General features: G+C 38.1%; 2 protein-coding genes across 2 annotated transcripts; one reads left to right on the top strand and one right to left on the bottom strand.

Annotated features, from left to right (window-relative positions):
- The first annotated feature begins 5,200 nt into the window (after positions 1–5,200).
- Positions 5,201–9,143, top strand: LOC141821864 (CASP-like protein 4A3). Its single transcript, XM_074709240.1, has 3 exons — positions 5,201–5,661; positions 5,755–5,890; positions 8,616–9,143. The coding sequence occupies exons 1-3, from the start codon at positions 5,261–5,263 to the stop codon at positions 8,820–8,822; spliced, it is 744 nt and encodes a 247-aa protein (XP_074565341.1). The 5' UTR covers positions 5,201–5,260; the 3' UTR covers positions 8,823–9,143.
- Positions 9,144–10,034: 891 nt separating this feature from the next.
- LOC141819200 (uncharacterized) lies at positions 10,035–10,796 on the bottom strand. The gene has a single exon (XM_074706548.1). The coding sequence runs from the start codon at positions 10,794–10,796 to the stop codon at positions 10,035–10,037; it is 762 nt and encodes a 253-aa protein (XP_074562649.1).
- Positions 10,797–12,621: the final 1,825 nt, after the last annotated feature.

Genomic DNA, 12,621 nt, shown 5'->3' on the forward strand with positions numbered 1-12,621 from the left:
ACGGATGCAATAAAAAGCTTTGTCTTGTGAAAACAAATTGAATAAAACTAGTTTGGATCAAATCAGAGTTCGTTTGGTTAGTAAACCAAGCGAACCAAGAACAGACCCGGTTTGCTATGGTAATCGGTTCAACTGCTATAGTAATCCCTAATTTTAAGCTGGTTCAGCACTTCTCCTATTTCTCTTCCAGTTTAGCTATGCATTTTTGGTTCATCTCCGCCCGTGCCGAGCACTGTAGCTCAAACCTACATGCCTGCGATTCTTCCTTCTCCGCGTGAATTCGTTGCCAAAGATTGTGGGAGGAGATGGGATAAAGGGGGTGTTGTCCAAATCACAAACCTAACCCTAGGCTCAATGCTCTTCCATCTTACTTCAACATAATCATCAACTTTCTCTTGGGCCCAGGCGTAGTACCAAAGCGCGCTCCCTAATAGAGATTGGGGTAGCGAGCCACCAATCCTAAGAGGGTAAGGACCTCGGTCCTACCAGGGCCAAGACCTCGGAATTGGTCACCTGGATTTATTTTACGACAACCTCGGAAGTCGGGTACTCGCCTTTTCAAAGTAAAATACTTAATATCTTTTTCTTCTTGGCATTTCTTCAAACACTTGGTATGCCTAAACCTCTAAATCCTTGGATTAGAGATTCTTGGAAGGCCTCGGCCTTGTAACTTTCTTATAATATGATCATATAATGATAAAACATGCTTTTGATCATATAATATAATTTCTATGCTTAAAAACTGAGATTTCATGCTTAAACTTGGAATAGAGATTTCTAATAAATCTTAAAAACAAGAAACATGCTAAATAAATTCTAAAAGCATGAAAATGACTTCGAAACTACTCTTACTGCAGGTGAGCAGTACTTACATCGATTCTTGCACTTACTACGTGTAGATCACGGAATTTTTAGGGAAAACCTACGATCTTTGGAGCGTTGTAAGCCTTTCCTCCGCGTGGTTGTGCGTGATTTCTCGTGGAAACTCCTTAGGAATCTCCTCTTGGATCACCTTAGGTGTTAGATGTGACCTAGGAGCCTTTGGGGACGCAAGAAAGGGGAAGGGAAGCAATGACGGCGAAAATACCTAGGGTTTTCGTTCACCCTCGCGCGAGTACTATTTATAAAAATCGCACATCAGTCGACTGATCTTAACTCCAGTCGACTCGACTGATCCCAGTCGACTGATCTATGCTCGTCACTCGACTAATCTTTCTGTTCGTTTCGAATTTTAACATCAGTCGACTGCTATAATATCAGTCGACTGATATAATTTATAACTAAGTTAACTCAGCCCATTTGGTAGTGCACAGTTTGGTTATTGTGCAGGGTCATAGGTTTGAATCCCCACTGCTCCTTTTTCTTATTTCTTTTTCAAACTCGCTAAAACATCTTTAAAAATTCTATAAAATTCCTAAAATTATTCTAAGCATTTATAAATATTAAAGCCTATTTTTAAACATTTATAAATCCTAGAGATGAATTTACGGGGCGTTACACATGTACAGTTGTTCTGTCGTGCACCTCAGTTCACTGCACTGGGTGGGTGTTTGGGGGTGGCGAGTGCAGATAGTGACCATGCATAACACATGTGAATGCATTTGTTGGTAGTTATTTTTTGCATTGATGGTTGTTGCACTTGTTGTTATATGATTGTGGTTGTTGCACTTATTGTTACATATGATTGTGGTTGTTGCACTTGTTGTTATATGATTGTTATATGGTATGACATGACATGCATTATTCTCGTATTGCATAATATCTATTAGTTGTACGTTGTATATTGACCTTGTTCATTATGTACCGTATGATATCCTATTGTTTCCTATATATATATATATATATATATATATATATATATATATATATATATATATATATGTTGTGCACTTCCATTCTAGTATCCAGTGAGTATTGTATACTCACCACCCAAGCCCTGAGTTTTTCTTTCTTTCTCCCCATCTCCCCAGGTAGCAGATAAGGATGTTGTTTGAAGCTTGGAGGTCTGCCATTCTGCCCCTATCTCATAGCAGGAGTATTCTGTTAATTTATGTCATGTGTTTTTGTTGGACTGTATTGGATTGTTGGTTTCAGGTTTATGTGAGTATCTATAGTTTGCACTTATGTTAGAGTTGTATGGATTTGGATCTTGTGATGATTCCGCTGTGTTGTTTCTGGTTTCATAGACTTGTAGAGTTTAACATTGTTTTGTTGTGATGCTTTTCGATTTATATGTGTTGTTAAGTGTATATGCATGTGTTTGGATTGGTGAGTGGTCGTGTGGGCCACATTTCATATAGTTAGTAGTTAAAATGCATGTATTGTATTGTTGATCGGCTGTATGGGCCTTATGTATCAGGTAAAGTTGAATTATCACAGGGGAGATGCTGTCGAAATTTTTGGGACGGTCGTTTCTTGGGATGTGACAATTATTTTGGTATCAGAGCATGGTTGCGAAATCCATTTTAGGTTTCTGCAGGATTTGTCATTGGATTTTTGGTCTATCTGATACCAATTATTTTGGTATCAGAGCATGCTAAGTTGAGTCTTAGGTGGCAGAGTCCATATTATTTCTTTCGACTTTTTGTGGTATTTTCGATTTACTCGATCTAGACTGTGAGATAGAACGGACAGCGGTATGAACTCTTCAAGCAGTTGTGAGTAAGACTATCTAGTATATCTTATTCATCTCTTAGAAATTTATAACATACCAAATATTAATTTATAATAGGCAAACTACAATAGCTTTCAAGTTGATATTTTCTTTTCTTTCACATAACAATAGGAAGAAGTAAATCTTCAATGACACATTTTAAATTTGACAAATTGCAAAAGAACATATAACATAATTTTATTATATCATAAAAGGTTGGCACATCTTATATACAACATTCATGATATTCTCGATTAAATGCATGCTTGAACAACGTCTAGTATCTCATATTGCAATTTTCTTTTTCACATTTTTAACTTCTTGTCTATATAGGAACGATAAGCTGATCTAAAATCCACTTCCAATCTTTCCTTTCTCTATTCAGCATTTATGAACTTAGACAAAACAACTAGTTTTATTAAGTAAACGCTCAAGTTCTATTCGTATCTCTTTGTACAGCTAGTTACTTTTGTTATCTTGATTCTATGTCTTTTGTTTCAGATCCTTTCATTATCTTTAAGAAAAAATAAATATTCTATAAATATAAATTAAAGTGATTCCTATTAATTCACAAGAAATAGATCCTCAAACACACATAAGTTAATGCATAATACTCACTTCAAAGGAACATCTCCAATCCACATCAAGTCATCATTTTTATAAATGATGACATATTCACGTCCATTACAATATTTTTTTCTTGATACTTTTCCAACAAGAGAATCAATAATTTACAAAAATAATTATTGAGAAATACAAATATATATCAGTTTATGATGGTAATAACAATTAAGTGATGCTTACTTATCTAGGAAAAATCATTTGAATATGCTATCCAAAGCCTCCTTGAGCTTCTTATGCACCTTGTAAATCTTAAGGTCAATCTTCCTCAAGTAAGGAGTCGCATCCATGCTAACTTCACAAACAACCAGGTGATGTCCTCTTTTGTTTCCACCTTAGTTGCGCCTTGGCATTTCATGAAATAACTATGGGTCAAAAAAATAGAACTACCCTAAAACATACAAAGTTCACTTCTTTGATCCGAAATCAAAATCTTACTTCACCACCATAGATGCACTGACACTCCTACGACTGGAGTCGCCCTCTAGCGAAGAAACGATGAAGTCAGTCTCATCCTTCAGAAATGCTCATTTGCCATTCCTCGTGATCGACTTCTCTGACGCATTGGAGTTCGACAGACCAAATTGCAGCTCGATGTCCTTAACATAGTTCGCCACAGCTTCTATGTTGTTCGTTTTCTTCCAAATCTCGATCAGAAATACTATTGATTTTTAGAGTCCACTATGAATCGATTCAAAGGTCTAGCTTTGATTTCAAACTATCATCAACTTACCGTGTCTAGTAGAAGCGAAGAGGATGATGGAGGAAACTCGTTAAGATGGAGATGAAGGAGGAGGGCTTAGAGATTAGATTTTTTTAATAGAAAAAATAAAATGATTTAAATTTTTTTTATTCAGATGAATAGTATAAAGAATGAAAAAAATAATTGATTTAATCTATTTAAAAATAGACTATGCATTTTGAATAATACGTGATTCAGTAAAATACTATTATTTTTTTAAAGATCTCCCTTTCACAAAAAAAAAATGATAAATCCTAGCCAGTCTCATGGACTCAATCCCTGGGGGTGCTCGGTCTGGTCTTACGAAAATTTTCCACCGACCATCAGGATAAATCGGGAAGCGCATACAGCGGTCAATCCAGATGCCCAGCATCCTTTGATTGCGTTCTCCATTTGAAAGAAAATTCTTACAAATACGCTGTAACTGGGGATCGAACCGTAAGTCCGTAAGTCACACACAATCTGAATGTCCTACCGTTGTACTATTGCCCCGGGACAAAAGATCACCCTTTCACAATCTTTGGCTCTTGATTTCGTCCATGCAATTTGGTGATTATTTTATTAATCGGGTTTGTTTCATCCCAATGCGTATGAAGCTCATCCAAATTGGTTCGGTTTAGTGTCGGTACCACCAGACGCTGATGTGTTGATTGAATTACCGTTCTCTGTCCCTCGACCTTACTGAGAGAGTGAGTGTGACTTCGTGATCGCCCGTGTCACTCATCTGCAGCAGAAGAGTGAGTGTGACTTGGTAACAACATATCACTTTCATGCTTGGAAGTTTTAAAAACTCTTAAATCAGGAAAAAAAAACAAATTTCCCAGTCGATGCTCACGTGGATATATGATTTTTTTAAATTATTTTAATTGGCATAAGGTATCAGGATGATCAATCCGATTTAATTTCATAAATTTTTTTAATCAATCATCATGTAAATCGAGAAGCTATCCATCGTCCAATATTTTTAGATCAATTGTCTCGTTAATTTATTGAAGTTGGAACCTACAAAACTGAGTATAAAACTAAAGAATTAATATGACTATGAACTATAGCCATGACATTAAAAATATCATCTTTTAAGGAATAAAATACAAATAATTGAAACTACTTGAGTCCAGTTGAATTTTTTTTTTATATATTCCAAGGGCCAAACTGGTTATATTACATGAGAATAATGTATAATCTCTACGCGCTCGTCTACTTAGCGACGTTCCAGAGTCCCCGAATCCCCAATTCCGATAACGATGAGCTCGCCTGCCCGATCACCGCCCCCGGAGGCGGAGAGAGACGCCACTCCTCCTCCTCCGGTCTCGAAATCAGACTGCCCGGGGCCGACGTTGAAGGCGCTGGCGATCGATGACCATCCATACGAGGACGACAGCCTCGCCGTCGTGCTGGACACCGTCGGTACCGGTGACGAAGAGGCACCCAGATCCCGAGGCCCTGAGAGCGGATTCTCTGCCCCTCCCAGGGAGAACGGTGTCGGCGTGTTTCCGGAAATCTTGCGGCGGCGAGCTTTGATGAGGGCGGCGTTCGGGTTTAGGGTTTCCGCTGCGTTGCTGTGTCTGGTGTCGTCTTCCATCATGGTCGCCGACAATACCCCGGGATGGGCCGGTGACTCCTTTGCCCGCTACAGCGAGTACCGGTAGGGACCGATGTATTAGTTTCCCTCTCTCTGCTTTTTCTTAACTACAGAGCTCTCAGTTATTCCACTGGTGCCTTTTTGCTTGATGACTAGGTACTTGGTTTCCGTCAATGCCATTGCTTTTCTCTACTCGGCGTTTCAAGCATACGGGAAGATCCACCATCTGATCTTCAAGAAAATCATCATCCACCCTCCAATAAGTTTCTACTTTGATCTTGCAATGGATCAGGTGGGCTAAAACTTCCGCTCTTGCAATCGGTTGAAAAAGTTTTTTTTTTTCTTCCAAGCAACACTGTGTCCGATTATAAATTGTACGGCTCATTCCGACACACTAAATCTAATTATGGTCAAATCTTTCAATTTTTACATAGATGTTTATTTGCAATCAGTGAATTGGTTGGTACTGCGTCCCATCCATAAAGAAGCAATACTTTGTATACATATTTGCAGTAGAATGATTTCTAGATCTTTTTTATTGTGAATGAATTTTAGTTCATTGAGGGTGGTAAAATTCAGAGAAATTATATTTCTTGGTTAATTTTGTTTCATTTCTGAACTTTTCCAATGTTTTTTAGGGTTCTACAACTGACTTTATCAAGCTTAGTTAGCTTAAATTATTAGTGCAATTGTACCAGTGGCCAAGCTCCCAAGTGGTGTTTGGGTAATTGTTGGTGCAATCATACCCAAGTGGTCAAGGTTGATCAAGTAGTTTGATGTTTGGTCAAAAGGTTTAACTTGGGTTAATGTGGTTTGTCAAGTGGGTTAAGGCTGAAATTGAAGATGACAAAGAGAGAAGTCTAGCAGGGATTGACATCGGTGAAGTCTAAGTAGGTTAACATTTTTTGGATATTTGACAGTTGAATAAGTACGAGTAGATCAAGGGTGGTTGGATGCTCGGTGGTTGGAAAAATTCAAGTAGGAAAAGGGTGATCAATTACTTGGTGGATGGAAATCCAAGTGAGTCAAAGGTGGCTGAAACTTATGAAAGATGGGTGTGCTTTCTCTCACTTTGTAATTTCATGCGCTATCAGTTTGCAATTTAAGTACTTGAAACTTGTGAAACATTGTTAGGTTGCTTGAACATATTTTATTTGGAATCATGAACAATAGAGTATATAAAAAATTAAGGCCAAGCCCTTGATTACATTTTAATCCAAGAAAAAACAATTCCAGCAATTAATTATAAACTTTTTCATAGTTGAAAGGAATGAGATGCTGCACCTATTAGAGGAATCAAATTCTCTCTATGAGATCCATGGTGCTACGTCAATTGATATCAAAGTCGAATTTGATTCCATCTTGATATGTTTTTTCCTCCCTTTGGAGAAACTCTGAAGCCCCATCTCTACAATAACCTCATACCTTGCCATTATAGCCCACTCTCAGCTTCCACTGCACCGTTAACACCCTATTACAGAATTCCTCCTTGCTGGTTGCCACTCACCATTGTTCTAGAAAGCAGTTCAAGAGCTTAGGCAGAATTGGAAGGTGTCTGCTTCGCCTAGTGATTAAATGATCCTTTGAAGATGGATGTTCTCAAAAGAAGTTCCGGTGGATTGCCTAGGCTGTCCTAGCAGATTCATTGAAAGAAAAATGATTTATTAACCAAGTGGTTCACTTGAATAAAATATTAAATACTAACTATCCAACCCTACCACTTCCTTCATGGTCCTTTGACCAAACTTAGCCTGATACTAGATAATTCATATTTTGACATTGTAGCATGGCACTAGTTATACACTCAATTGATTGTTATGTCATATTACTATGTGTAGTTTTCAATGTGTCATTATCCATTTATGAATTTTAATGTTTATTTATAATTTGTTGACATTGTTATGAACTCATGTGCTTTGTTGTTCTAATGTGTTTACTTATCATTCTTTTTACCAAAATACTTGTGATTGATTATTAATATAGTTTGTTATATGCATATGTTAAAAATGTTAAGATCAGTTTATTTTTTAATATTATTTTAATACTAATTGCCTAGACTCTTGTCTAGGTGCTATGCAATGGGCCTATCATCAACCACTTCGAGCCCCCTTCTAAACCCTAATAAATAGTCTCACTTTCATACTTAGGATAAAATTAGAGTCCATAAACTTGGACCATAGGATCAAACTGTTTGATCATTGATTTACTGTTTCAATTTTGAATTTATTCCTTACTAATAAAATAAAAACTTGATGCTAATAGTAACAAAGTAAAGCTTAATGAATTTGACATTGATTTTCTGTCAAATAGATAACATAATAGTAATTGTTTACTTCTAATGAATCTTTACTATTTGTTAAGATATGTACATATTCTTGATGTGTTTAAACATCTTAACTCTATTATGGTTAATGTTCATCTGGACAACTTCACTTTATATGTCCTTGACAAAAAAAATTTGATATGTTCAATTAACAGTAGCAGATTTAACCTTGACACCTTCCTTCCCTTCAAATATCTCTTAGCAAACATTAAAGAAAGAGCAGTCCAGTGTATGAAGCTCCTGTCAATACGGGATTCCGGAGAAGGGTCTATTGTACATAACTTTATCTTGTTTTGCAAGAGGTTGTTTCCGAGACTCGAATCTGTGACTTTTAGATCACACAACATCAAATGTACTGTTACGCCAAGGCTCTCCTTCTCTGAGCAAACATTATTAGATTATTTTCAATTGTTACAATGTCATTGTGGTTTCTTTGTAATTTCATGGCAAATTCATTGGTATGCATTGACCTAACCATTTCTGAGGATAAGCCTGGAGGATAGGCGGCTGCAAAGCCAAAGAGCAATTCAGATGTGGTTCCAGTCTTGGGTCAATCTCCCTTGTCTTCCCAGGGATACAAATCAAGGCTGAACTGCTTTAATTGGAATCCATTCCTTAGATTCTTTCTTCACTCTCATTGAACGTTTTAGGCACCAATTTGCATGTGTTAATGATTAATGTTTTCTCGTTTCAGGTGCTCGCTTATCTTCTGTTATCAGCCTCATCTATAGCAGCTTCTCGTAACGATGTATGGGTCTCAAGATTTGGTAGTGATGACTTTATCCAGTTGGCCGATGGTTCTATCACTATATCCTTCCTAGCTTTTGTTCCACTCTCATTGAGTGCCCTCATCTCAGCCCACAATCTCTTCAGATGGCGATCTGGCGGTGCTACATTGTAGATGGAAACATTGGTGTCTTATTCTGTATAAAGCTAATGTACAGATGAATAATGCTTGCTAAAGCCCCTCTGGAACATGGACTTGTTGGAAGAACTTGGAAACGGAGCTGTCTGGTGAGATGTCATCTGTGCTTGCTTTTGTCTAGGCAGGCGGGGACGAATGTTCTTTGCGTATTTTCCTTTTCCATAATACATAGGTTTTGTGGGAGAGCATATGATCATCTGTAGGTTAAAACCCTGCCAGGGGCTGTTGCTCCATTGCGCCAGGCAAATTTCATTTTTGTTCATGAATGCATTAGATCATGTTGCTTCGGTTTTGACGTTAGTAGTCTCATTGAAAAAGTGCAGTCCTATGGAAATTTTTTATGACCACCAAAGTAAATTGTTTCTTCTAGTCTAGATTGCTTTCTCAACTGAATTGCTTTAATAATCAACCCTACTTAGATCAACCTAACTCACCAATTTGTTTAGTTCAGCCTGACCGATTGGCCTATCGGGTAGGCGTGGCTTATTCTTTAAGGCCATCCTGCGCAGATTTATTCAAATTATCAAGTCTATCTAATCTAATTGACTCAGTCAATTTGTGAAACTGATTGACTCACTCAACTCAGTTTTTTTAAAACTTATTTAGACTTCACCACTCTACCGAAACCATCCAATAAATTAAGATTGATGCTCATGAGTTTTTTTTTTTTTATAATCTAGATATCCAGATAGCTCTTTTAATGGATTTCGAATTTTTTTAAAGCTTCTTGATACCATCTAATAATTATGATTATTGCACCACTCACGTGGTGTGCTAATATTTTAAGTTGGAGTAGATAATTATTGAGATGGATATATTTTTGATGAAGACAGATATTTTTCATTTTTCTAAATATTGTTCTAAATAAAATAATAATAATAATAATAATAATAATAATAATAATGAAGTAATTATTATTCATCTGATTTTCCATTCCTTTACTCAACGTTAATATGTGAATTAATATGTCAAATCGAACTATCTATTTTGTATCCATGTTTTTTTTTAAAGAGACTGTACTATCTATTTTTTTAATAAAAAACTAATTATGAAAGCTAAATTATAAATCTAAATATCCATGATCTGTAATTTTCTAAATTTTGCAAATTAATTACGACCACAAACCACGTGAAAACTAATAATCATTAAACAAAAAAGATATTTTAAATTCGTGCTGATTAAACCCGTTCACATTGAGCTACGTCTCGGGCCACCACCGGCCGGTAGGAATAAGCGGTGACTGCTCTTCTCCGCCGGCTCTCCGTTTACGTAGATCGAGCGGCCAGCGGTGGCTTCCTCCGCTCGGATTCCTTTTCCTTCATCCGATCCCTCCCTTTCCTTTTCCTCCTCTCCCTCCGTAACCTCTTCCGCCGCTGCTGCCGCCGCCGGCCCCGCTCCCGCCAGGAGCACGATCTTCTCTCTACCATCACTGTGGCTCCGCACGGTGACCAGCTCCCGGAGTCGCCACCGCAGAGAGGACCCAGTCGATTTGCTCTTCTTCCCCCTGCGCGACTGCGAGGGCGATGGAGCCGGAGCCCACACGCAGTAAGTCCCCTCCGGGACTCCATCCAGCTCGTCCACTCCTGCAGAGGACGACGAAGAGGAGGCAGAGGATGCCCTGCTTGAATCCTCCTCTCTCTCCTCGATGAAGAGCCGCCGGAGGGTTCGACGCCCCTTCGTCTCCGTAGTCCTTTCATTCGTCGCCGCCGCCAGCGGCGGCTCAAGGAGCAGACCACTGCCGAAGACGGGATAGATGGTCCGAATCTGGCCGTTGGAAAAGAGCTCGTTGGCCGTGATTTCCGGCCCAGCCTCCGGGTCTTTGATCACAAACGCAAATTCGAATTCCTCGCCGTTGGCGCTTCCGCCGCAAGCATCGTCGGTCATGGCGAGGAGCTCACCGGAGGTGTGGGATGGTGGCGTGCTTCTCTTCTCTTCCCTTTCACCAAGCATTGCTCTTCTTGTTGTTGTTGTTGTTGTGAGTTTTGTCGTTTACGCTACGCGTGAGTTGAAGTAGGTTGCCGTCGTTGCCTATAGAAGCTTCTACTGTGTGCAATTTGCAGCAGTCGATGGTGACAGCTAAGGGATGGAACTTGGAGAAGGAACGGTGTCGAAGGCTGCACCGCCGTCGAACGAACAAGAGTAGTGTCAATGGACGGTGACCGATTAATTCCATTTTTTTTCATATCGCAGCCAGCTACAGGGTTAGGCAAACCTAATCCAACTCCATAATTATAAAAAATATTTTTTTAGAAAAAAGTAAAAAATTAACTAAATAAATATTGATTTTATATTTTCAAAAATAAAAAAAATAATAATATTAATATATAAATAAAATTAGATTGAACTAGGCACGCAGGTTATGCTTGCCTATTTTCGTGTCATATTGGACATGATCCAATTCAAGCCTATGTTGTCTAGGGTCTCTGAGCTAAATTTGGATGTCTACCTAAACCTACTAAGACCCAGTAAGAGGTAGGTCAACTTGACTTGTGAGAAGTATAATCTTATACCTCCACGGGCGTGAACAATGGAGAAAGAGAAGAGGTGGAGATAAAAGTAAAAGAAAAAAAATATTTTAAAAAATATATAATAATAGAATCGTTATTATATTTATTTATTTAATTTTAATATGTATTTACTAATTTAAAAGAATTTAAACATGTATTTCTTCTGTAAAAAAGGTGAAATCTGTCACTCCAACAATCCCACATGATCGACCCCACGACCATTTGTGAGGAGATAAATTTAGAAATTGCAGTTGGTCACGACGCAGGAAGGTATTACTTAGCTTCGCTAGAATTCGAATCTTTGTCATTTTCTGCAACTCTGCAGTGTCGTAACCAATTCAACTATGCCCCGGGGCTCAAACATGTATTTCTACATCTTATCTACTTGTAATCTATTATCGATGAATATTCATATATGCATTAAGTGTACATGATAATTGATGTCCCTAGCACAACACGATTTGGTAAGAAGTAGAACAATTCATTCATGTAACAAAGGGTTCAATTCTATTATAAGGTATATTATAAGTCTGCAGTGCTCGAACTACAGGTGATGCTTCAAACTAGAGTGATGTTGGGTCACCACATTAAGATCCGTTCCCACTTTCGAATTTACTTGGTGGATAAAATAGAAGAAGGTCGTCTATCTTCAAGATTAATTAGACAAAAAGCTTAAATACCTTAATTATAAAAAAATTGATGACATCAGAGATAATGATTTATTAACAAGGGTAATAGTTCATCGTTGTCAATTGGCATAACGAAAGTAGAACCAACCAACTAGCAAGTCACTAGTCAATGTGGGAATCACAATTGTGGTTCTACAAAGGGATACTACAATTATAGATCACCAATATAGTCAATTGTAGGGTTGTAAGTTTGACATTTGACTTGATAAAAGTTGATTTATATTTGTTCAATACATATAAAATCAATTAAATAAATAAGCTTGAATACAATATTCATTGTCCCCGGGGCAATGGTGCAACGGTAGGATATCCGGGTTGTGACCTAGGGACCCGCGGTTCGATCCCCAGCTACGACGTATTTGCAGGAATTTTCCTCCAAATGGGAAACACAATCAAAGGATGCTGGGCATCTGGATTGGCCACCGTATGTGCTTCCCAATTTACCCTGGTGGTCGGTGGGAAACTTCTGTGGGACCGGGCCGGCCACCCCCAGGGATTGAGTCCACGAGACTGACTGGGATTTATCATTTTTTTTAATACAATATTCATTAATATTCATGAACAAGGATTGTGAACTGT

The sequence above is a fragment of the Curcuma longa genome, chromosome 2, assembly GCF_044706935.1.
Source record: "Curcuma longa cultivar G26 ecotype Majalengka, Jawa Barat chromosome 2, ITB_CL_G26_1.1, whole genome shotgun sequence".
In the NCBI taxonomy this organism is placed as follows: Eukaryota; Viridiplantae; Streptophyta; class Magnoliopsida; order Zingiberales; family Zingiberaceae; genus Curcuma; species Curcuma longa.